The 25,032-nt window shown below is 41.4% G+C and overlaps 1 protein-coding gene across 1 annotated transcript; it reads right to left on the minus strand.

The window, feature by feature from the left end:
* Window positions 1-15,005: 15,005 nt before the first annotated feature.
* Window positions 15,006-24,126, minus strand: LOC113718171 (uncharacterized). Its single transcript, XM_027243091.2, has 6 exons — window positions 23,867-24,126; window positions 23,517-23,700; window positions 22,530-23,327; window positions 20,699-22,432; window positions 19,250-20,608; window positions 15,006-15,650 (listed from the first exon to the last, which is right to left on the minus strand). Exons 1-6 carry the CDS (start codon window positions 24,124-24,126, stop codon window positions 15,006-15,008), a joined length of 4,980 nt encoding a protein of 1,659 aa, XP_027098892.2.
* Between the last annotated feature and the right edge of the window lie 906 nt (window positions 24,127-25,032).

Consider the following 25,032-nt stretch of genomic DNA (forward strand, 5'->3'; position numbering starts at 1 on the left):
ACCGATTGAACACACCACTTGATCACCACTTTCTTACCATATAAGCTCATTAATATTTGAGCAAAATGTCCCCTCATTTCCAGCTGGCTTTGGCCGAAAATATTGACCAAATTGGCAAGGAAAAGAAACAAAAAAATGAGTGGAATTGGTGGTGACACTTGTTGGCCATTGAGGGCCTTGACGAAGACCAACTAGTCTTGCCTTCTTATCACCATGGAGCTTCATTTCTTCATCATTTTTCTACTGCTTTGGCCGAGAGAGAGGGAGAGAAAAACCAAGGGAGAGCTTCACCATTTTATCTTGAGTTTGAGCCATCCAAGTGAGGAAACAAGAAACTAAACCGATTAAAACCTTCCTTGAGTGTTTAGCTAGTGAGGTGTTGGTGAAATTTTGGAAGGAAAAGCTAGGGCTGCTCTTGGTAGTCATTTTAGCAAGGTAATAATGCTGATTTCCCCATTTTTTACTCTTAATCTTGCTTAACTTGGCATAACACCTTAAATTTGTGGTGGATGATAGCTATTATAATGATTTGGATGGATATAGTGTATGTTTTATTGAGTTACATGAGTTAGGATTTGAAGGATTTGTTGCCTATACTTGCTGTATGGATAGTATATTTTGTATCTAGGCTTATATAAGAGATTGTGGTAGTGATTGAAGCAAGAAATGAAGAAATTTTCCTTTGAAACCGTAAAATTTCAGATTTCTGGAAAATTGTAGTTCAGTTCTGTCCGGTTTCAGTTTGTGATGTTAGAGGCCGAATTAGGCTTAGCATAAAACATAAAATTTGTATAGAATGATAGTTTATAGATGCTTACAAAATTTCAGCCCAATCGGAGCAATGTAGCCTGTGACAAGACCAAAATACCCTCACTGCCCTAGGATGCATCCAGTGATCCGTTTTAGACAGTTCATCTAGTTGACAGTGTCCATTCACTATGATCCGTACTGATTTAGCCATTTACCAAAACATGAAAGTTTTAGTACTCTGTCTTAGCTTTCCAACGCCTCAAATAATACCTTAAACGGACTTTGGTAGCCTGAGATATGGCCATTTAAATGTAGTATGGTTAACTAGCCGGTTAGTTGGAAGTTGGTTCTGTGAATTGGGAATTTGACTGGGTTACACTAGAAATTTGACTAAGTGATGTTCATGAAAGTTGTAGGCCCTCGTCTTATCTTCGAAATGGTATAAGTTTCACCCCAATCCGATAAGCGTATCTTAGGTTGTGTCCGTTACACAAAACTCTATCAAATCTGTCTCTTGTTAAACTTCATTTCCGCACTTGTTGTTAGTTTGATTTTTGTCCTTGTATTGTCTTGAGCCTATTGAACGGCTATTGAAGTTAGATTGTTGTGTGTGTACCTTTGGGTTTGAATGAGGAAAATAATGAAGCCATAAATGGCTGAAAATAGGAAAATACAAACGGCATGCTGCCCAAATTTACGCTCGAGGACTAGAGAAATAAACTTGCGACTTGGGTAAAGTTGATAAATGAATATCACTTGAACCATCTAGGACTTTTGCTACTTTGGTTATCGAGGGTTATACGTTAGAACATAGCCGAACTTGTACCCTTAGGAAAAGCGGTAATAATCACTATAAATCCGTTTTCCTTGCACTTTCGACTCAAAAGTTATTTCCAAGTATACATCTTACAAAATTTTTCTGTTTGAAAAGCGAGCAACCGTTTCACGACTATTCTCCAAGTGAATTTCAATTTCTTGATTCTTATTGAATGAAACGTCTAAGTTTCGAACCTTAGTTGATTTTCAAAGTTCTTAAATCATGTTTTATCGCAGATTTGGACTCCAAACCCGGAGTACCACCCAGACGCAAACATTAGAAGCACTACTTTTGGTGAGTGCTTCGAAATATCTGATTGAACTTGATATTTGTGATTTCTCTTTGACAAATATGATTACATGATATATAAGTGATTTGACAGGGCAAGGGTGTACTTTATCGCACTTGCCCTAATGAGACTTGTACTTGTTCATCGATTTCAATTGACTTGCTTTACATGTGTATGGATTATATCTTGCCTGGAATTCCAGAAACCCTGTGACTAGTTAATCGAGTCGAGCCGGCAAGGGCCTGGTCGACTAGATAACGAACCTTGGGTAACTAGTAATGTCGAGTGGAGTGTTATTTTCTCGACTAATCGGTATACTCGAGTATTACCACCCGTGTTTCGTGTGGCGTGCGGGCCCGGATAAGGGGGTTGATCGGTGGACGGAGACTGGCGTGAAGTGGGGTTTTCTTTCTGGACTAGTTATTACTTGAAATTTGATGGAGTGTCAACTACCAATCGATCAAGCTGGGATGGAGCCGAGACATGAGCCACTGTATCCTTACATGTGAATATGATCCATATATTCTTGATTACCTGAAGTATTATCTCTTTGATTGGACTTGTTTGCTCGCTATTTCACTATTACACTATTATTATTTTGTTTGATGGCCAATTTGATATTTGGAACTTCACTGAGTTTTGGCTCACTCCGTTAGTTTTGTTTTCCTTACAGGGGTACGAGCGAGGCGTGAGACGTGTAAAGACTAGCGTAGTCTAGTTGTTTTGAATTTTGACTTGTACTCGCGCTATTACTCGAATAGAATGTTTTGTATCTGGATTGTATACACTTTGAACCGGTTTGGGTATATTGAGGTTTTGTATCTTGATTGTGCATCAATGTAAATTATAAGCTTGAATTGCGATGTTATTTATGGTCCACGGATGTATGCATGTGATACGAGTGAGTGAGTCCTGGCGAGAGCTGGGTAGGCGGTTCGCCGAACCCTTTGGTACGCCTTAGGGGAAGGTGGGGTCGTCACAGGTGGTATCAGAGCCTAGGTTGTGAATTGATCTGGATAGATTGAGTGCTTGACACGATAGGCTAGGGTTTTATTCTTGAGCTTAGCCTTTAGCCTTGTTTTCTACATCTCCTGTACTTACTTTGCAATGTTATTTGCAAACCTAGGTGATGACGGGTACTGATGTATCTGGGAGTGCTGGGCCGTCTCAGCCCGTACCTACTGACATAACTACTGACGCTCCTATTGACGAGCCACATCTGGAGGGGCCCGTCTGCCGCGTGATCACGTATCAGGAGAGCCCCGGTGGGCCAATCCAGCGGTGGTCCCCAGAGCGCAAGATCCGACGCTGCGACTGCTGGAAGACCTACTCCTACCCTGATCGGGTAGTGCTTGCGGTGGACGACGAGCGGAGACGATTGGGTAGCACCAATCGTAGGTGCTATTCAGAGATAGAGCGTCTCCAGGCTACTCTTCGAGACCAAGGAACCCGGATCCGAGAGCTGGAGGCCTCGATTTTGGAGGAGCAGCAGCGGACTGATGCTTTTCGCGAGCAGGCTCAGGCGGCGACTGGACGCCTCATGCGAGTGGTTGAGGACATCAGAGACCGGACCGGCATATCCTGACCGAGTGCGAGGCACTGATGGATGATGTGATTCAGGACCTGGCCGAAGAGGGTCCAGTGCCTGTAGTCCCTGATGTTCCTGAGGAGGATCAGGAAGAGGATCCTGAGGAGGACCCGGAGGAGGAGCCGAGTGCATCCTCAGAGTCTGTTGGGTCGGCGTGTAGCCAGACAACTTGTTAGGATCGGGGATTGAGAAGATTTTGGTTGGGTAGTTAGGAACATAGTTGGACGACACGTTTTCTTTTGTTTTTGACTTTGACGTGTCACGGTGGATGTAAATAGGGTTTCTTTTGTTCTATGTTCCTTGGCTAGTATAGCCTTTGACTTGCCTAGGTTGGCATGTATATGTGACTTGTTTGCTATGTATATAGAGTACTTGTTTATTATGTGTTTTCTTGCCTCTATTTATCCTTTTGCAACGTGCGATACGAGCCATACCTTACTTTCTTTATATGTCCATAGTTGGTTAAATCCAAAACATGGAGGGTAGAAGAAGTCAAGCCAGGGGAACTAACCGAGGACGCGGTCCTAGTCGGGGCCGTGGGGGTAGACAAGCACAGGAGCCGGTACAAGAACCGAGAGAGGAGAGAGAGGCAACGATTGAGCTACAACCTGAACCCCAGGCTGTAGGGGGAGATCAAGTGGCAACAGCAATCCAACAAATGACTAATATTTTGGCCCGTCGAACAACAGGGTCAAACCCCTGTAAATCAACCTAGGGACCCCGATATGGGGCAAGATAGGGCCTTAGAGAGATTACAGAAGTTCTCTCCACCTAAGTTCTTGGGAGGACCAGACCCGGAAGGAGCCGAGAAATGGCTAGAGGCCATGATCAACATCTTTGCCGCTTTAAACTATACGGAGGAGAGGCAAGTACAATTCGCTGTTTTCCAGTTCGAAGGTCCAGCCAGGGCTTGGTGGAATGTAATTAGGGCCAAATGGGAAAGAGAGGGAACTACGTAGACCTGGTTAAACTTTGTACGGGAGTTCAATGAGAAATACCTTCCTCCTATCGTCCAGGAGAAGAGAGAGGACGAGTTTATTAAGCTCCGACAGGGAACTTCTAGTGTAGCTGAGTAGTGTTGGATCCCTCCCCTCGTGAATAGTGTCTCTAATAGGGTAAGGCAAACTCTACCGTAGGAAAACTATCATGGATGCATGAGGTTGGGGCTCACTAATGCATTTAGACTCGAAAGGTTTTAGGTCCCCGAGCCTTCAGACTTGGAAACCAAGGGTCATCAATCCCAAGGTTCTTTGTCGGTGGCTCGAGCGATTCCCCAGACACTGCTACGCACACGTCGTGTCACGGCTACATGTCTGAGTGAATCTATCAAAAATCCTCAACCTTCGACTAAAAGCTAAAGGCTATTAACCCAAAGCTTAAAGCGGAAGATTGAGTAACCCCTCGGACAATGCTACGCACACGTCGTGTCACGATCACACGTCCAAGTGGGTCGCCTAATCCTAATAGGGAAGAGTGGCGTGACAAGCCACGAAAAGAAAAATAAATGCGGGATAAAAAATTAAAGCGTATGCACGTATGCTAGTGCTCGTTTGGAGGGGAGGGATCGAGAACCAACGCGAGGCTCTAGGGTAATGTCCCCCCATCCCAATGCAATGCAAAGCGCGGGATAACATAGATAAACCATTCATCCATCAAATCAATCGTACGCAAATGTGTGAGGGAGTGAGTTGATATGCGCGAAATGCAAAACCCTAAAAAAGGAAAAATGCAACCCTAAACATCCAAATGTGATATATGGAAAGGTTAAAAGAAGAAAAAGATTGACTAAATCAAATTTGCTCGGACTCTCTAAGTCCCCAGTGGAGTCGCCAGCTGTCGCGCCCCATTTTTTATAAGATAAATAAATGGTTTGAAAAAGTGAATTTTGATTCAATTTTTGGTTGGAAAATGAATTTTTTATTTAAAAAAGAAAAAAAATGAAAAATATGGGTCTAAATAGGACTTGAAAATGCGACGATTTGACCCAAAATATAGTTTAAAAAGGATTTTTGAAATAAAAATCGGAGTCGCCACTTGGTATAGAGTTAAAGTGTACCAAGTCACCTAAAATGAATTTTTTAAAGGAAAAGATAGAAAGAAACCCCTTTTAAACGACTCCTAGTCTACGTAAACCAACGAAAAAGGTTCGGGAGTCACATTTGACGAAGGGGAAGGCAAGGATAAAAATCCAAGGCACCCCTTCGACCTAGCCAAGGCTAGTTGCGTGATTTAGTCAAAGATTTTCTCGTTTTAACCTTAAGATTCATCACATTTGGATGTACTATATGAATGCATACCCTAGACCTAGGAGGGAATCGGGGGGCAAAATTTCTCTTCAAAGCTTGAATGGTGCCAATCACATTAATTGTGATGCCCAATAATGACTCTTTGGAAAGGTCACGAATAATGCAAAAATATGAGACTCTAAGAAAAGGAAAAGGATAAAATAATTATAGAAATATACATGTCTTAAAGGAATGCATCATGTCGGGTACGGGGGACTAATGTTCGTGACTCAATTTTCCCTTTTAATAGAGGGAATACGAGCGTGCTAAGGCTAGAAAGCCAAACTCGTCCATATCCCATATTCAAGGGGTTTTCCTATCTAATCAAGCAAATGATTTAACCAAATTCTAATGCTTATATGAAATGCAAGTCTAATGTCATGTTTCATACAAAAGGGGCAAGTAATATACATATAAGGGAAAATATGGGGGAAGGGGTATACATATATAAGGAAAGTGTCATGCAACATGGTGAAAGAGGCCCTAGAAAGTAAAGATATGCATGAGATGAAGTGATTTTATCACACAATCATGATCTAATGCGCGAAGGGCTCCTAAGGGTCTAGCGTTGGACTAGCCCATGTCTACAATTTCCCACTAGCATTGGACTAGTGAGAAAAGTCGGAACGAAGGGCCACAACTAGCGTTGGACTAGTGTGGATTCGAGAAATTAACCACAACTAACATTGGACCAGTGTGGTAACGTCACACGTCGATTACAATCAAATAAATCATGTAAGACCTAATAAAAGCATGTAAACACATGAATCACATATAGCACATAACACATAAGCATGATATCTAGATGCAAGATCCTAAGAAAGCGGTAACACATAGCACATAGACATGCAAAACACACATAAGGCAAATAAAGCAAATAAAGCCCTAACTATTACATTCGGGTGGAAGCCTACTACAATCTAAGAGGGGAAACGGAATAAAATAAATAAAATAACCTAGCTATTACAACTTTGGCATTCAAGTGCCTTTCAAATGATCGAAATTGAAAATAACTAAAACAAATAAAGTGGATAAATAAATAAATAAATAAAATGAAAACATTCAAAAGGCATGCAATTGAGCACATAAATCACACAAACACATAGGGTCAAATAAAGTAAGAAACTAAGGGATAGGGTGTACCTCCCTTGAGTTGGGGCTCTAATGAAGTGAAATTGCTTATTTACCCTCCAAAAAAATAAAGAAAGGGTCAAGGCATCACAGATAATCACATGAAAGTGAAATTGAATCATTAAAAGCATTTAAATGCCTAAACGGCCCATATTCACTAAATTAGGACCCAATTGGAAGGAAAAGAAAAGTTTGAAAGGTCAATTTATTGTTATTAAATACTAGGGGCCTAAAAAGGAAGAAAAAGTAGAATTAACGACTCAAGAGTAAACATAGCAAAATCAAAATTTAAACTTCATAAAATGAAAGATAACCCATTTATTACAATTAAGCAACAAAATTACCAAAATTCTAATAAAATCCGAATTAAAACTAAGAATTATCAAGAAAACATTAAATACTCAAATTCTATCCTAAAAGTCCTAAATAATCTGGCCAAAATAAATTGAAACATACCAAAGGAAAATTGCACATTAAAAAGGGATCAAATTGTCTGATATTCTTGATTTCTAGGGCCTTAGGGGAATTAGGCAGAAATTAATGGGCTAAATTGCAAATCTTAGAGCATTTTCCATGCAAAAATGCATGCAAATGTTACGAAGGAAGCACATTTCTGCAACAAAAAACTTAACAACACCTGAAGCTTTTCGGCAAGGTTCTGCTGCATTTTTCCGAACATAAATCTCAGGATCTAACACAACTTTGATCAGACTTTCTCAAATCCACACCCAAGTTTTAAATTAAACCACATAACACATGACTTTGGCATTCAAACAAGTAAAAATCATGGAAAGAAATGAGGCAATTTCTTGGAAAAACTTTCATGCAAGAATGTTTCGGAGGTTCAATCTTCCTCGCGGGTTCCTTTTCAATGCAACTTTCATTTAACCAAAGTAATCATGCAAAAAGATTCCAACTAAACTCAGGTGGATCAACCTCAATCCATTGCTACCATTAACCAAAAAACATTTGCACATTTCCAACATAGTAAAGAGGGCAGCTAGCTTATGAAAAATGCAGCCAAGGTGCAAAAGAAGAAAAAACTTGTGGTGAACCCAATTAACAACAGACCAACAGCAAAAACTAAAGGGAAAACAGCAAGGGACACAAGCCATTATATGCACCAGGGAAACCTTACAAGCATCAGCAGCTCCATGATGCAATGAAGTATAAAATAATAGCAGAGGAAAAGGTAAGCTCGCAATGCTTATGTTCACAGCATACTAACTGAAAATCAAGGAGATCATAAGCTTCAAACATGACGAAACTTGAAGCAGCAAAAGGAGAAAAAAAAAAATCTGCTCAGGTTGCTGCAACAGCCGAAAGCTTTTACTCATTTACAAAGCACTGTTTATGTTATAGCTTGCTATGGTACTACACTTTGCTGCAATAAATTGCAGCGAACGCACGCAATAGCATCACCTTCCAAAAACCAACAGACCCAAGAAGAAGTCTAGCTAAACAAACTTCAGTCACCCACAAAAACAAATAACCAACATCGCTCTGCAACTTCAGACACGTTGCAGCAGCCTTTCATGCACGAATGCAACCAAACTATGACTCAAGCTAGCCTCATGGATTCATCAGGAAAAACTTATAGAAAGACTCTCAAACATCTCATCAGGATTCCATACTAAGCACGTAAAACAAAGTAAAATCTGAGTTAGAGGAAAAACTAGCAAAAACTAGATTTGTTCATGAAACCTTACAAAATTCTGATTTTTATATCTGCGGCCTATCAGATCGACAAACAACTTGGAGCAAACTCTTCACCAAACATTAACCATCAGATTTTATATCCTCAGGACAAGATTAAACAACATATTTTTCGACAAAAAACTCAACCCATTCGACTGCCACAGGAAGCAAAACAACAAAGTATGTTCATAAACAAAACGCAGCAAGATCTTTGGCATACTTAGATAAGGTCTAAGCTCATATGAGAAACAGAAGGCAAAAGAGATTACCTTTGACGTCTTGCGGAGTCTACTGAACAGGGGGTTGGTTGACAAGATTGCGTCCGGATGCAGATTTCGAAGTCGCAAATTTCTGGTGAAGATCGTCTAAGGGTTCTTCTGCTGCCTTTTCCTCCGCCGCCAAAGAACTCTCCTGCCTTTTTCGCTCAACTCAGCTGCCCACCTCTGCTGCAACTCTCTTCATTTCGGATCCTCACTCGGCCAGCCCCCCAGAAACTTAGCCCGTAGCTACCTCCCTCTCGTTCTCCTTTTCCAGCCGCCGTTATCTTCACTCTCAGCCGTCACCCTTGCCTTTTTTCTCCCTTGGCTGCCAACCTCAACTCTCCTCTCCTCCTGTCAAAACCCCAGCTCACTCTGGTTCCCCCTTTTCTCTGTCGTCCCCTATTTCATCCGCCCTTCCCTTTTTCCTTTGTTTCTGGTTTCCTTTTTTCCTTTTCTCCTCAAAGCTGCGTTCTTTCTTTTTCATCAACCCTAGCCACCGACCCCTTCTTTTTTCAGCATCCGTTTCTTTTGCTCCTTTCCCCCAACTTCAAACCCTAGCAGTCACTCCTCCTATTTCCAAGCCCCTAGCCGCTGTCCTTTTCTCCCAGCCGTAAACAACCCTCAGCCCGTTACTCCTAGCTCCCTCCGCTAGTGGTTCTCTCCCCTCTTAAAACCCTAATCTTTCCTCCCTCAGCCTGGCCGTTCTCTGCTTCTTTCTATTCTCTCAAACTTCCGCCCCCTGCTAAAACCTCTCCCCTTTTCTTTTTATCAGATTCCCAGACTTAACCTCATCTTAATGGTTCAGAAGCAGCTTCAAGTCTCCGTTCCCCTCTCAGCCATCGGATTAGCTTCCATTTCTAGATTGCTCTGGGCTTGTAGATGAAAGCCAAGTGTAACAGTACTGTGATGATCTAACGGAGCCCAAAAAATGGAGAAAAAATGGAAGAAAACTAGAAGAAAAACAAACCAGGGCCGCGCTATTTTTGCTGCCTCGCACGAAACTGGGACGGAATGCATCGCGCGTGCTCGTGGCTTTCCTTTTTTTTTTTAACAAAATAAATAAACAACAAACCTTCATAAATTGAATCTAAAAATTTAAAGAATATTTTTTTTGCGAGCAATTTTCTCTCTTTTCAATTAATAAACAGTAAAAAGAAATAAAACATATTTTTTATGAATAATTTTCTCTTTTTTGACAAATTTTATGCTAAAAGTCTTACAACAACTAAAAGGGCAACAAGGAATAAAAGCAAAAACAGAAATAAAATAATAGATAATAATAATAATCTAAAATGCTATACAAATGCTAAGAGTCTAAAACCAAAATCATGAAATTAACAAATAAAAATAGATAAGAATTATCACTAAAAACAAAAAATAAAAATAGGATGAAAATTATTTAAAAATTTGGTGTCTACAACATGTTTGAAGGTGTGGAACAATAAATTAAATATACATATGAGCCGTAAAATCAATTAAAAGCAAAGTAAATTTTTATATGTCATAAAAGATCATAATAGTTACACTAAGTTAGGATAAATTCATCAAATCATTTCAAAAGAAAGGGGAACAATAAGATCATGGCAAAATGTGCTAAGTTGCAAATATACAAAACAACAAAAGGATTTCATCTCCTATACAAAAGATTACAACCTCTAAAATTGTCAGTTTAGACTAGGGTATAACTATAACCCTTATCTCCCAAGTGGAGTCAGATCCATCCCCTTTCGTAGAACTCCTACTACATGGATCCCTCTCTCATCCATTAGCATTAATCACTACCTTTGGCACTCGACTGTTTTCCAACGGAACTAACAGGTTGTTGAGAATTTCCTCCTTCCTTAGAAGCACTAGGGCAATTCGAAATCTGATGCTCAGCACTACCGCAAATCAGATATTTTTCTTGTTTTCTCCAGCACTTGACCTCAGTATGGTTAAACTTACCACAATATCCACAAGTTATGTGAGGAGTCACGGCCTGACCAACTTGAGAACTTCCTTTTTTCTGATCTCGTCCACTCTGATTTTCTTTTGTTGGGGCTCCCCTTGATAGAGTTCCTCCGAGTTTTTCGAGCATCCTCATTCCTCCAACCCCTCTTCTCACTTTAAGGGGTTGGGTAGACCTCTCGAACAGTTTAGGGGCATCGCTTGGGTTACCCCTCTTTCTAGCATAAAAAACTTTAAATTGAGACTTAGCATATTCTACCCTCTATGCCTTATCCAAGGCACCGTAAAAGTGGTGATCTGGGTGGCTGCTAAAGATTCTTGGATTTCAACATTTAACCCTTGAATAAACCTCCTTATCCTTTTGCGCTCCGTGATCACTAATTCAGGGGCAAATTTGAAAAGTTTGGAGAACCGTTCCTCATACTCGGCCACACTTAGTAACTCTTGTTTCAACCTAATAAAGTCATCCTCCCTCTTTTCTTGTATCATTGGTGGGAGGAATTTGACATTAAACTCCCTCTCAAAGTTGGCCCAAATCCAGGGGGTTTGTTCTCTTTCCCACTTCACTTTCACAACATTCCACCACGAGCGTGATGCGTCCTCAAACTAGAAAACAGCAAAATTCACTTGCCTTTCCTTGACATAATCTAAAGTAGCAAAAATCACTATCATCCTTTCAAACCAATTTTTAGCTACCACGGGATCAGACCCTCCACGAAAACTTAGGTGGGACAAATTTCAGGAATCGCTCTAAAACTCTATCCTCAACCCTCTCTAGGTTCCCACGTTGGTTGATTGGCTCAGGGCCTTGGCGCTCAACTAAATGCTCCAGGATATCTATTATGCGGTTAAGGGCCGTAGCCACTTGGCCATTCCCTTCATTCCTAGGGTTTAGATTTTGGCCAGTCGCAGATCCCGCACCTCTCTCGGGAGTGTGGGGTTGCCGAAACCCATGCCCATGCCTTCTTCCACATTCTCGTCGATCTATTTAGCAAGATTCTAAACGCTTAATTCAAAGAGAAAAAATAAGCGTAGAAATTAAAAAACATGTACAAGTTGCAAGAACACTTTAGAATCAAAGTATAGATTTTTACATAGGTTAAAAGTCATGTCACATGTCAAGAGTGCATACAACGAGTCATTAATATCAAATACAAGACATAGGCATCCAAGTGCCTCAAAATACAAGGGTACATGCAACAAAATACAAAAGGCCTCACGGCGAGGTTCACCCTTTCTAAGTTCTGAACAGAAGTCAAAAGTCAAAAGGTCGGGAGATCACTAATACAAGTGAACCGAACTAGAAGACCCTGCAGCCTCAGAAGGATCCTTCTCGGGGTCTTCCTCGGGATCCTCCTCCATAGGCTCTATCTCTACCTCCACAACAGGTGCAACCTCTCCAGATACATCCCCAAGTAAAGCCTCCTCTATACGGTCAGCCATGGCTCCACACTCAGTCATAATGTCATCCACGCGATTTCCTGTCTCTTGGACAATTCGGATAAGGCGCCCCTTGGTCTCCTGAAATTGAGCATGGGAGGCATCAGCCCTCTGACGCTCCTCAAGTACCATAGCCTCTAGCTCTTGGATCCGAGCAGCCTAGACCTCTATAGTGGCCACCATCTCCTCTCTCTTAACTCGTGCTATCCTGAGGTCACGGGTCAACTGCCTCCGCTCCTCGACTACCTGTAACACCAAGTGGTTATGGTAGGAGAATCTCTCTCGGCATAGGCACGTCCTACCCCGCCTAGCAGGTGAGTACCGCATGAGGTATCTGCCTTCCACCATACGATATGGAATCATGGGGAGAGGTTCCTCAATTCTATCATCATCACTGCTACTATCCATATCCTACAAATAACCCACAAAACTAAAGGTTAGATTCTTATAATCACTGATACCATTCAAAATTTAACTTAAGCTTTATCATGAATTTCTATAACCAAAAGTTCATGACTAAGAACTCCTAACCCTATTCTAGGTATTTCAAACCTAGCACTTTGATACCAATTGTGATGCCCCCACCTCTCCTTAGGGCGAACCCTAGGGTATCAGCGGAACGCCTGCCCAACTCTCGTTAGGACTCACGCCCTCGTTCAAGCTTAATAGAGACTCACAAATCAACCATCGACTTAATTAAGAAATACTTCAAATATACAAGCCACAACTGTTAAGGCTAGCAATTACAATTACAATCCACCATACCCAAAAATAACAAATTTTACACTTTAAGAATCTCCAAGATCATTACACTCTCGGCCGAATTTTGCCACGAAAAACGTGTATTCACTATTTCTTACTAAACGAGCCGCAGAAAATTAAATTTACTAGCGAAACGTTTTAAAGTATAAAATGAAACATTGCTCCAAGCAAATGAAATTAAAATGGATGAAATGAATTAATTGGAGTAAACGAATAAATAAATAATTAAATAAGTCAGTAAAATAAGATAAAAATGCGTAAAATAAATATTTGGGTCCTCACATCATGTCCTCTTTAAACCTCTTCAAATCATCAATAATCATCCAATTCTCTTCTCAATTCACTCCCTTTGATGATTGAATCATTAAACCTACAAAAACATGAAGTTTTCCCCATTAAAATCCATAGAAATGCAATTTTCACACTTTAAACCATAAAATGCATATTTTCGCTAGAAACCTAGTTAATTAGCTATAAAAGTAAATAAAACACACCAAAACTAACTAATAAAACACGCTTAAAACACATAAAATATACTCTTATCAAATGCCCCACACTTGAACCATTGTTTGTCCTCAAACAATTAGAAATACAAACCAACAATGATCCAAAATTTTGAAAATAAACATATGTGCACTATCAACTTCATTTCCTCAAAATAAGGTAAATAACTATTATAAAATCACTCAACCGAGCTCAAGTACTCATAATATCAAGTAAAGAAGAGCCAATTATACTGCCATTATAACAAGTTCAAGTCAATTTTTCATCCTTACCCAAATTCACAAGCAAGCAACTCATATGGTCAATAAAACGCTTCCTAAACTCATGATCACCTTCTTATTCCAATTTAAAGAGTGATTTATTCATATAACATATATAAATATATACTTAAGTTGTGAAAATACCTTTTGACACGAAGATCGATATTTTTAGATGAAGATCATCGGTTACTCAATACTTCACATATTCAAGTTGTCTTGCATACTCTTAATTCAAGTACTATTTTACGTGAAAGTTGATATTTGTAGATAAAGACTCCCGGTTACTAGTACAAGAACCATTGGAGTAGAACAACTCTTATTTGCTTTTTTTGTGTCTTTTTCTGTTTTCTCTTTTTTTTTTTCTTTTCTTCTTCTCAAAAGAATAATCATGAGAAGAATATTGTCATTATTGACCATATTTATTACTTAACTTATAGGATCAAGTAAAAAGAAGATACTTCATCAAATATGCAAAATGTAGACATAATTTTCTCCACTTTATAAGATATATTTTCCTATAAATTCACAAATTAAAATCACATAGTAGTCATTTCCAAGTTAAATGAGAAAAAAAATTTTCAAGTCACATATATTTATCTCAAAAGTAGAAGGAATTTGAGTTACTAATAGTATGGAACTTGTTACACTTGGATAAAATTGAAAATTTTGAAACTTTTTTGGGGCATTTTTGCAATTTTGGACAAGATTTTGAAAAAAAAAATTTTGGCAAAATTTCTCCTTATAAATGGACTAAACTTCCTGCCAACAAACCCAAGATTGACAACATTCAAGTGCAAGAAATATTTTCAAAGCAAGTCCAAATACCAAAGGATGTGGTCTTCCTCTAACCTTTGCAACTTCTTGGATAATGAAACGTTCAACTATTTTTGAAAGTTAATTTGTTCATTATAAGATTTGCATCTATCTTTTAACAATCTTTAATTTCTACTCATGCATTCACGATGTTTACATAATTCTATATTACTAGTAAAATTATGAGTGACTAGTTCTATATGATTACTACTTGATGATTTATGTATTTTTTTTTTAAATTAAATTTTTATTTCAGTGCAACAAATAATAAGTTCCTCTCACAGACGTCTAATTTTCCGAACAGAAGGCATTCCTATTCTATCCAGTCTAATTGCCCCGCGAGCTAGCCTCGGGAGCATATGAAAGCCGTCGTAGACCTTGACCTGCTGCTCAGGATGAGATATGCCCACATTGCATAATAAATCAGCAACTTTATTAACCTCCCTAAAGCAATGTGAGAATCAGGCATGGTCCTCGACTAACCGCCAAATCTGCCGGACTTCCCTTCGGATCTGCCACGGGCACTGAATGCGCCGCTGGAGAACCCCAACTAAGACCAATGAGTCCGATTCCACCCATAGATTAATAAAACCCCGGTGAACACACGTTTGAAGGCCAATGAGAAGGGCTAATGTCTCCGCGCGAAGACAAGTAGTTTCCCTGAAGAAAGCTAAAAACGCAACTAGAGGCATCCTAGTTGAATCCCGGAGAACCCCCCCACCTCCACCCACTCCTGGATTACCTTTGGAACAACCATCCGTATTAAGCACCAGACCCCCCATCGCCGTCACCTCCCAGCGAACAAGTTTAAAGTCAAATACACTGGTAGTCAAATGCGACCAATCAAACAACTGACAGAAAGTTTGCACCCCAAGCTTTTGCTTGAAATGGATATCCACAATGGACTTGACTTCCGAGAAGATGGATTGACAAATGACAGTAGACCGCATCTGTTCCCCTTCAAACACTGCTTTATTTCTAGCCTTCCAAATATGCCAACAGATAAAACTTGGAAGGATAAGACAAATAAAACGCCGAATCGCAGAATTGTGTGACCGCAACCACCAGTCGACTATGCGAGCTCGCAGTGAAGAGCTCGGGGAATTCTGTAACACCCCGAAAAAATAATAATAATAATAATAAGGAGGTTGTTGGTAAAGAAGATACTAAAGTGTATTTCTTTGGGTTTGATTAAAACCTTATTTTGTTTTAAAAGACTAGAAACCCTAATATTTTAGTCAAAAACCCTAGTTTACTTGTGACTAACCGGTTTTCTTAAATCTCTCACATTTTAATTGAAACCCTAATTTTAATCACTGGAATTGAAAAATTCCTCACGTTTTCTTAAAAATTTCCTTTTATTTGGAAATTATTATTTATTAAAGCCCTACTATCCAATTATTCCATAATAAGTGCAAATGAGCCTAGAAAGTAGGGTTTCATTCTTCGTTTTCAAGATTGGGGCAAATTAGGGTTTTCGCGATTTTTCGCCGGATGAATTTTCGGTACTGACCAAGGATCAATTTGGTGATTAAAAGTGACTTTTAAGTGAGAAATAATATGTGATTAGGAGCAATGAGATAAGGTTAGTGAATAGGAAGTAAAAACCCTAGTACGTGTGTTTTTAAGAAAAACGGCGCGAACCGGCGGGTCCCGCGCATTACCGATTGAACGCACCAATTGACCACCACTTTCTTACCATACAAGTTTATTGATATTTGAGCAAAATATCCTCTTAATTGTCAGCTTGTTTGACCGAAAATTAGAGGCTAGAAATAGCAAGGAAAGAAAGAGAAAAATGAAAGGTGGAGGTGGCGACACTTGTCGCCATCCTAGAGTTTCTTGGCCAAGTGAGCAACTAACCTTCTTAAACCAATTTTCTGCACTTTCCCTTCATTATTTCTGCTGCTGGCTGACCAAAAGAGAGAGAGAAAGGGAGAGCAAAAGAAAAATTCTTTCTTCTTGAATCTTAGCCAAACCAAGTGAGAAAATCAAATTTCCAAACCGATCAAAGTGCTAATTGTGAGTTGGGAAGCTAGGGGAACCAGAAATGTTCCAAGGGGGTTGATTATCACTCATCCAAGCTTGTCTTTGAGGTATGAAATCTGATCATGGTCTTTGATCTTTTGAATCTTGTGTAAATTAGCTTAGCAACTCAAATTTGGTGGTGAATAATGGATGCTATCATGTTTTGGGGGTTTTCCCCTTTAGGTTATATGAACTAGGGTTTGATGATTTGCTGCCCAACTTGGTGTATGGTTAATATATGTTGTAATTAAGGTTATATAAGGGGTTTTGGTAGTGTTGGAAGTAAGAAATCAAGGAAGGTTGCATTGAAAATTGAAAATTTCAGAATCTGGAAAATTTTTCCCTCTTTTCTGTCCGGTTTTGTAGCCCTATGTTAGAGGCCGAATTGGCCTTAGATCAAAACATGAAAGTTGTATAGAATGATATTTTATAGGTGCCTACAAAATTTCAGCTCAATCGGAGCAACGTACCCTGTGAAAAGACCGAAATAACCCTGCTGCCCTGTTTCTACCCGAACTTGAGTATTGCTTCTGTAATTGGCTAATTTGACCAGAAATGCTTCTGATTTGGTTGTTTATTTCTTCTGATGAATTGTATCCTTGTATCTTAGCTTTCGGATGGCTTTGGAATCACTTGATTTGGACTTAGGTAGCCTAACTTATGATGTTTGAACCAGAATATGGTTTGTAAACCTGTTTTTGCGATTCTGGTGTAGTCTATGGTATTTTTGACCTTGTTACACTCGAAACTGGGCTGAGTGACCTTCTGTAATATTGTAGCCCCTTAAGTTCTGAATATTCCTGTAAAATTTCAGGTCAAACGGATTAGGGTATCATGAGTTATAGATGAAATACTCAAGCCTGTTTTGAACATCAGGTTCTGTGCGTTTTTAGTTTAGCTTCTGCCCGTGACTTTTTCGGTTTTGATACCGTACGATATGGGTGGTGACTCCTTCATAAGAAATGTAGATCTTGGTTTTGTCTTCGAAACGGTATAAAGTGCGTCGAAATCCGAGTTCCGTAGCTTCCGTTATGACCCAAACAAGATCAATCGTCAGAACTGCCTTTGAATCTGGACAGTTCTGACGGGTACTTTGACACTCAAATTTCGTTCTGTTCTAAGTGGATTCAGGTCTTGGCCAAAACATCAAAGTTTTAGCCTTATGTCTCAGCTTTCTAATGCCTTTGGAATTTCCTGATTTGGATTTGTGAGCTGGGAGTTATAGTCCAGCAAACATACCCTGTCCGTTACTTTGGAGTGCGAATTCCTGGAACGGTTTTCTGCACTTTCGACCCATCTCTGTTCAGATCCGGAGTTAGGAGTCTTCATGAAAGTTATAGAATTTTCTCTTAGATTCGCAACGGTACCTCATGTACCTTGATCCAACACTCATAGCTTCGATTAGGCTCAAAACCGTTTTGACGGCAAAATGGCTAGGCCGCCATTCCCGTTTCCGTGTGCCGTTTCCGTACTCGTATGTGCCGATTTTGTCGTTTTGCTTGTTTTAAGTATGTTAGTAGCCTTTTGTGATATATTGTGACACAATCTTCTATTTCAGACGTTGGTGAGCTTGGTGGAGCCGGTGGGGCCTACTAGCTACTCCTCGCGGCACGAATTTCGTATTTTGCTCTTTTGTTCGTTGAGTAAGTATTCAGGCCGCTCTTGGGTGTTAGTTGCTTATGTGTTTCGATATGTATGAAGAGGGTACCTAGGCGAGGGTGTACTTTATCGCACTCGACCTAACCCCTAACTTGCGCACATATTTGTCCATGACTTGTGTATATGAGCAATTTTGGAACTAAAACCCTTGAGCTTGTGGCTCGGGGTGACTTTTGAATAATTTCGTGAAGTTTGTGAGTTTAGGGCCCGATCTCATGACCTAGATGGACTATTCGAGCCGGTTAGGGCTTGGTCGAAGTCAGTCCAACCTGGTTTGAGGTCACCAAGTTTGTAAATCCGGTTCACCGAGTATGTGGACCAAGTTTGTGACCCGAGCAAGTTTGTGATTTCGTTCGCCCGGGCAAGTTTGTGAGGTGACTGGCCAGTGAGGGTGATAAGGTGTTCGGTGGGTGTACAAGTGGAGTTCTACGGACCTTAATTGTGGTCGACGGAGTGTCGACAGGAGGTCACGCATGGCACATGAATTGGCTTTGGAGCCACCCGTATCCTTATTATCGAATGTTATTTTTCTGCTTTTGCTTTACTCTTACTGTGTAACTGTGGTTACGTGAAATTTACGCTTTTGCCCCTGTTTACTTACTAAGCATATAGCTTACCCCTTTCCTTTTGTTTTCCTTAGCAAGGGCCGACGCAGGGACTTTTGGCACATACACTAGTATAGTTAGATTTCCTTGTAATAGTTGGACAATTAGGATGTTTGTTTTTGTTGTGGTGGTTTGTACAAGGACCCTCCTTAGGGTCTACATTTTGGTTTTGGGTTGTAATTATAAGGATGTAATAGTATGAGCAGGCACTTTTGGGGAATATAATTATAACTCTTTTGGGATTGTATTTAGTATGTATAGTACACTTTTGGATTTTCTGGCTTTTATTGTTTTAAGTTTTGAGTCCTGGCGCGAGCTAGGCAGACGGCCCGCCGATACCCTTGGGTTCGCCATTGGGAGAAGTGGGGTCGTCACAAATTCAAACTGCACAAACCACCAAAATAAGACCAGACCTCTGACGCTACGTGACCAATGGCAAACACATGCTCAATAGATTCCTCAGACGCACCATGACAGCAAAAACATTTAGAAGGTAAATGGAACCCAAGTCTGCACAAAGCATCCGGCAGTGGCAGCCTCCCCCTCAATAAGCGCAACATAAAGAATGACACTTTCAAAGGGAGGCGAGGATGCCAAACCTTAGAGGAAATCACCGACGTGTTACGGGCTTGTCGGACGTCTCGAAAAGCAGATGCTAATGTGAATGTACCAGACGTCGATGGCACCCAAATGACTTCATCTGCACACCCTCCGTCAGGGACCGGGTATTGTAAGATGGAGGGGACAATGTCCCCTGGCAAGGTTCGAGACAAAAGACTTGCATCCCAGTGCCCATTGGTAATAAAATTACAAAACGAGAGAGATAGATCAACTGGTGCTCTAAGACATAAGGCGCCGCTGCCTAGCCAGTTATCATACCAGAAGTGACACGACCCGTCATTGACTAACCATACCATGGAAAGTTCCACGTGTCGGCTCACGTTCAACATACGCCTCCAGATAGCCGAATCCGTCAACCTCATCTCTGCCTGACCAGGATGGACCATTCTGCAATACTTAGCATGCATGAAAGCAGCCCACAGTAACGTTCCCGTACGGAAACTCCACCAGAGTTTACACGAGAAAGCTGTATAGACGTCCCTTAGCCTCCGAAACCCTACCCCACCTTCCTCAACCGGGTAACACAGTTGAGTCCACCGTATCCAGTGAAACTTCGACTCTTCGGCCGTTGACCCCCACAAAAAATTCGAGCAAACCTGCTCTATGGATTTAAAAATCGAGGTAGGAATCACAGCAGCGGATAGCAAATGTACTGGCATTGACGACAACACATGCTTGATTAAAACCATCTTGCCCCCTGCAGACAAAAACTTTGATTTCCATGATAAGACCCGTCCAAGGATAGACTGACCCACTGCTGCATAATATGAAGATTTACACCTCCCAAAGTAAAGTGGAAACCCTAGATAGCGGATAGGGAAAGGCTGCCAAGTAAACCCCGTGACACGTTCAATCACCCTTCTTCGAGCCAGGGATAGTGACGGATGAACCAAGTAGCCATTTTTTTGGGCACTTATCAACTGGCCTGAGCACCGTTGATACATCTCCAACACCTGCATAATGTCCTTCAGAGAGGAGGAGGACCCATTCGCAAAAATAAGCACATCATCCGCGAACGCCAAATGAGTTATGGAGGGGCAACCATATGGAACTTTAAACCCCAAGAAACCCGATTGCACCATGAGTGCATTTAAGCCTCTCGACAAGACCTCGGCCGCTATAATAAATAGTGTCGGCGACAATGGGTCACCCTGACGTAACCCTCTCATAGATTTAAAGAATCCGTGCGAAGACCCATTAATCAGAACCGAAAACTAAACATTAGACAATAGCCGCCATACCATATCTATGAAACGCTCCCCAAAGCCAAACCTCCGCAAGACCCCAATAATATGCAACCAAGATACCCTGTCATAAGCTTTGGACATGTCTAGCTTCAGAACGACGTTGCCACCCCTAGCTTTTTTCCCAATACCCACCACCACCTCTTGAGCTAGTAGATAATTCTCCGATATATTGCGGCCCTTAACAAACCCTGACTGCTGGGGGGAGATAATCCTTGGCAAGACACCAGCCACTCTATCAGCCAAGATTCTGGATAACAACTTGTTAAAGAAGTTACACAGACTAATCGGTCTAAATTGAGAGAGATCCTGAGGATTCGAGACTTTAGGAAGCAGCACGATCGAGGTAGAGGTGACGAAGCGAGGAAGTTCTGCCCCATAGAAAAAGCTGAGTACCGCATTATAAACATCCTGAGCAATAACCTCCCATGCAAAGGTGTAAAATTTACCTGTGAATCCATCAGGGCCCGCTGCACTGTCCCCATCCATTGCCCTTACCACTTGATGCACCTCCTCTATATTAGGAGCTGCCTCAAACATGCAATTGTCCTCCGTTGTAATCAAGGGTGGAATGAGGTGCAACATATCGGAGGCAGCCTCCAACGGTCCAGCAAAAAGATTAGAAAAGTACGTGATTGCCTCACTTGCTATCTCAGCATCCGTATCCACCCAATCACCGTTGGATTTCTTTATTCGATGTATCAGCCCTTGGGCCCGTCTCTGCCTGACCACCGCATGAAAATACCTCGAATTACGATCCCCACTTCGAAGCCATTTGACACGTGCCTTTTGACTCCAATACTGCTCTTCAATAGACAAAGCATAGCGTAGCTCCGCTTGAGCCTTCCTGAGTTCCACTTGACCCGCTTCCGAATCATCGTGATCCACAGCCTCCTCAGCCCTTTGTACCGTCTGCTCCGCCTCACGAACAGCATCGATCACATTTCCAAAGCATTGCTTGTTCCAGACCTGAATAGCTCTCCTCGCCGCTAATAATTTAGAGCACAATACACGCAGTGGAGAACCACTTGCTTCTTGACCCCAGGCATGTCTAATCACCTCCAAAAGGTCCGGTTTAGTCGTCCAGACATTCAAGAATCGGAAAGGCCTTGGCTTATTGTCACTCAGAGAAGCAAACGAAATCTTCAACGGCGCATGGTTCGAGGGATGTCTCGCCAAGTGAACCACAGAGATGGCTGCAGAGAAGTCCAAACATTTCGCATTGACTAACAGCCTGTCCAATCTCTTTGACACTCTAGCTCTACCTCTCCGATTATTACACCACGTGAAGCTAGGCCCTGAAAAGCCCACATCAAAAACCCCAGCCTCCTCCAAGAAGGACATAAACTCCACTCCCTCAGCTACAGCAAATGGTCGGCCTCCCCGTTTTTCATGAGGAGCCATTATGACATTAAAATCCCCCCCAATGCACCATGGCAGAGAGCTAGGCTTATCCGCTACTAGGTTGCTCCAAAGTTCCCTCCGCTCCTCCACGGAGCACTTTGCATGAACAAAAGACATTATAATTGACCCCGGCATCAACGGAGATTGCACAGAAAGAGATAAATGTTGACTCGAATTACCAACCATGGAACACACGAAAAGACTATTGTAGAACACCCAAATATCTCCCGAGCAATTCACAAGCACAAAATCAAAATGTAAACGTAATCGAATGGACTCAATTCTAGACACATCTAGTTTGGGCTCACATATTGCAACGAACTTAGCCTGATGAGACTTTACTAAACTAATCAATCGTCTCAAATTAGGGGCTTTAGCCACCCCTCTAATATTCCAAAAGATGCCATTAATCATGAGATAATACCTGAAAGGAGTTATGGGAAGATGTCGCGGACCGAAGCTGTCTGTCAGAGGGAATGCGAGCACGCACACCCTTCCCTCTCGCTTGCTTGGCATCTCTCTCAACTGCTTGAGATTGGTCAATGTTCAAAGCCACCACCGCTGACTCCCCCACCCTCTCTTGTCGAACAACCAGCCGTGGGGAGAGATTCCCTGCCACAGGCGATAACCCAATGTCGACGTCCCCTTGGCTATCGTGAGGCACCTCCTCCCTCCCACTCAAATCAACAACTAAACTCCCCAGCTCGCTGTTGTGCAGCAGAATCAGCTGCCCCGCGTCAGCCTGCTGTGTATCGCGCACCCCTTGCTCCCCGTCCAACGTCCCCTCCCTTCCGTCACATGCAACCTGTCCCTCCTGGCCAGCAGCTGTAGCATCCTGCCCACTCTCCCGTAGTTGCCCACAAGCGGCGTTGGATCGCATGCCCTCCACCCCAGCCTCTACCTGCTCCGTCAAGACTCCCTCTGTCGCCAAAGGGCCTATGGGTCGGTCCCAATCTGGTGCGCCATCGACCTGCCCAATGCTCTGCAGCAGTGTCAATGTCGCATCAGCAACAAGCGAACGAACAGGCTGCTGTACAGGGTCCGTCGTCGCCGCTTCCGCAGCCGTGTCCGCCTGACTTTTGCCTCCGTCACCAGCCAGGATTGAAGGCTGCCCCACCATCAACTCTGCTCGTGTTGAATCCCCAATCTCCCCAGGCGTTGATACACCTCCCTTGGCCTCCTCGACAGCCTCAGCAGCTTCACGCTGCTTTACGACTTGAGCCTATTTGCCCTTAAGCACAGCCCCAACACCATTGTGCGTATCCTTCTTGCATTCCTCCACCGAATGGCCCAATCTCCAGCAGGCGCTGCAGTACTTAGGTGTGTTCTCCAACACTATATTTTGCCAAAAACCTCCCTCTCCTTCAACAGCCACCCACACCCGCGAACAGATTGGTTTTAACAAATCTACCTCTACACACACCCTTGCTACGCTCGGTCTCATGCCCGCTGCCGTTGCCGAATCCAGGAAGAGTGGTTTCCCAACTGGTGCCAAAATAGAGAATAACGAATGTTTGTCAAAGTAGTGAACAGGAAGGGCCGGCAGAGATGCCCAAACTGGTACCAAGGCTGACTCCTTCTTCACATGGAATTCCCTAGTCCAACGAAAAATGCGCATAGGATATTTCCCCAGTTGCCATATCCCACGAGTCTAGATACGGTTAAAATCTTGTTCGGCAGAGCACTTCAGAAGAACATGTCTATAATCCAGGAGCCCAATGGATACTTGATCCCTCAGATTTAAGGAGGAGAAGAACTTACGAATCCCCTTCCAAACTAGGCCGCCCGTACGAGAATTTCCCCACCAGAGCCCAGCGGAAAGGAGTTGCTAGCTTGTCCGCCTCTGCTTTGGAGAATACAACAGCCGCCTCACCCTTGTATTTTGTTGTTGGCTTCACCTGGATTGGAGATTCGATAGGCTGCGAGAATAGCTGTGCGAAAGATTTTGCCGTACTTGGGGAGCAAGGACCCCCATCCGCCAAGGGCTGCGGCGCCGCCGTGGAGGAGCCGCCAGCCACCATCGTATGCCCAGGGTTGCCGCTCATGCACGTCCGAAGTTCTTGGCAGCCCTAGAGAAAAAACATTTAATAATTGTTTTATCTACTTGATGATTTATGTTGCTATGATAATGTTCTAATAGAGTCTTCTATATGAAAATTTATTCCTATTGATTTACAGGCAAATTCTAATGCTTCTAAAAGATCATAAAAGCCTTTATATGAAGGATTTTTCACTTCTTTAATTTGTAATAAGAACTTTGTCTAGAGGTGAGCAAATTCGGTACGTACCGAATTCATACCCGAATTCAAATTCAATTTGGTAATTTGAAATAGGGTATTTGGTAATTTGGTACAAAAGCGGTATTTACCGAATTCACCGAATTCTAATATGGTATGAAATAAGTAATGAGATTATGAATTTGGTAATAACCAATTTTGAATTCGTTTATAAAGAATTGGTTTAGTATTAGTATATACTACTAATATATTATTATATTATATAGGTAAATGCTATTAATAATATTTAGTATATGGTATTATCATGTACTTATGATAATAATAATATATAATAATGTACAATATATTATTTTAATATTTGTTAATTGTTATATGACTATAATAATACAAATATACAATAATACATAACATAACTATAATACTTATTATTTTATACATATTTTATAACTTATTATTTTATAACTATAACTATAATACTTATTATTTTATACATGACTAGAATTAGATAATAATTAATAAGTATAGGTATAATATATAACTATATTTAGTATAACTATAATACTTATTATTTTAATTAGGCCGAAAACTGCAATTAAAGGATTCAACAATTTTTTTTTAAATGAATTCGGTTAACCCGAATTCATTACCGTTTCCGAATTCAAATTTGAAATTGAATGAATTCGGGTATCT

Source organism: Coffea arabica, chromosome 11e (genome assembly GCF_036785885.1).
Source record: "Coffea arabica cultivar ET-39 chromosome 11e, Coffea Arabica ET-39 HiFi, whole genome shotgun sequence".
NCBI classification, from domain to species: domain Eukaryota; kingdom Viridiplantae; phylum Streptophyta; class Magnoliopsida; order Gentianales; family Rubiaceae; genus Coffea; species Coffea arabica.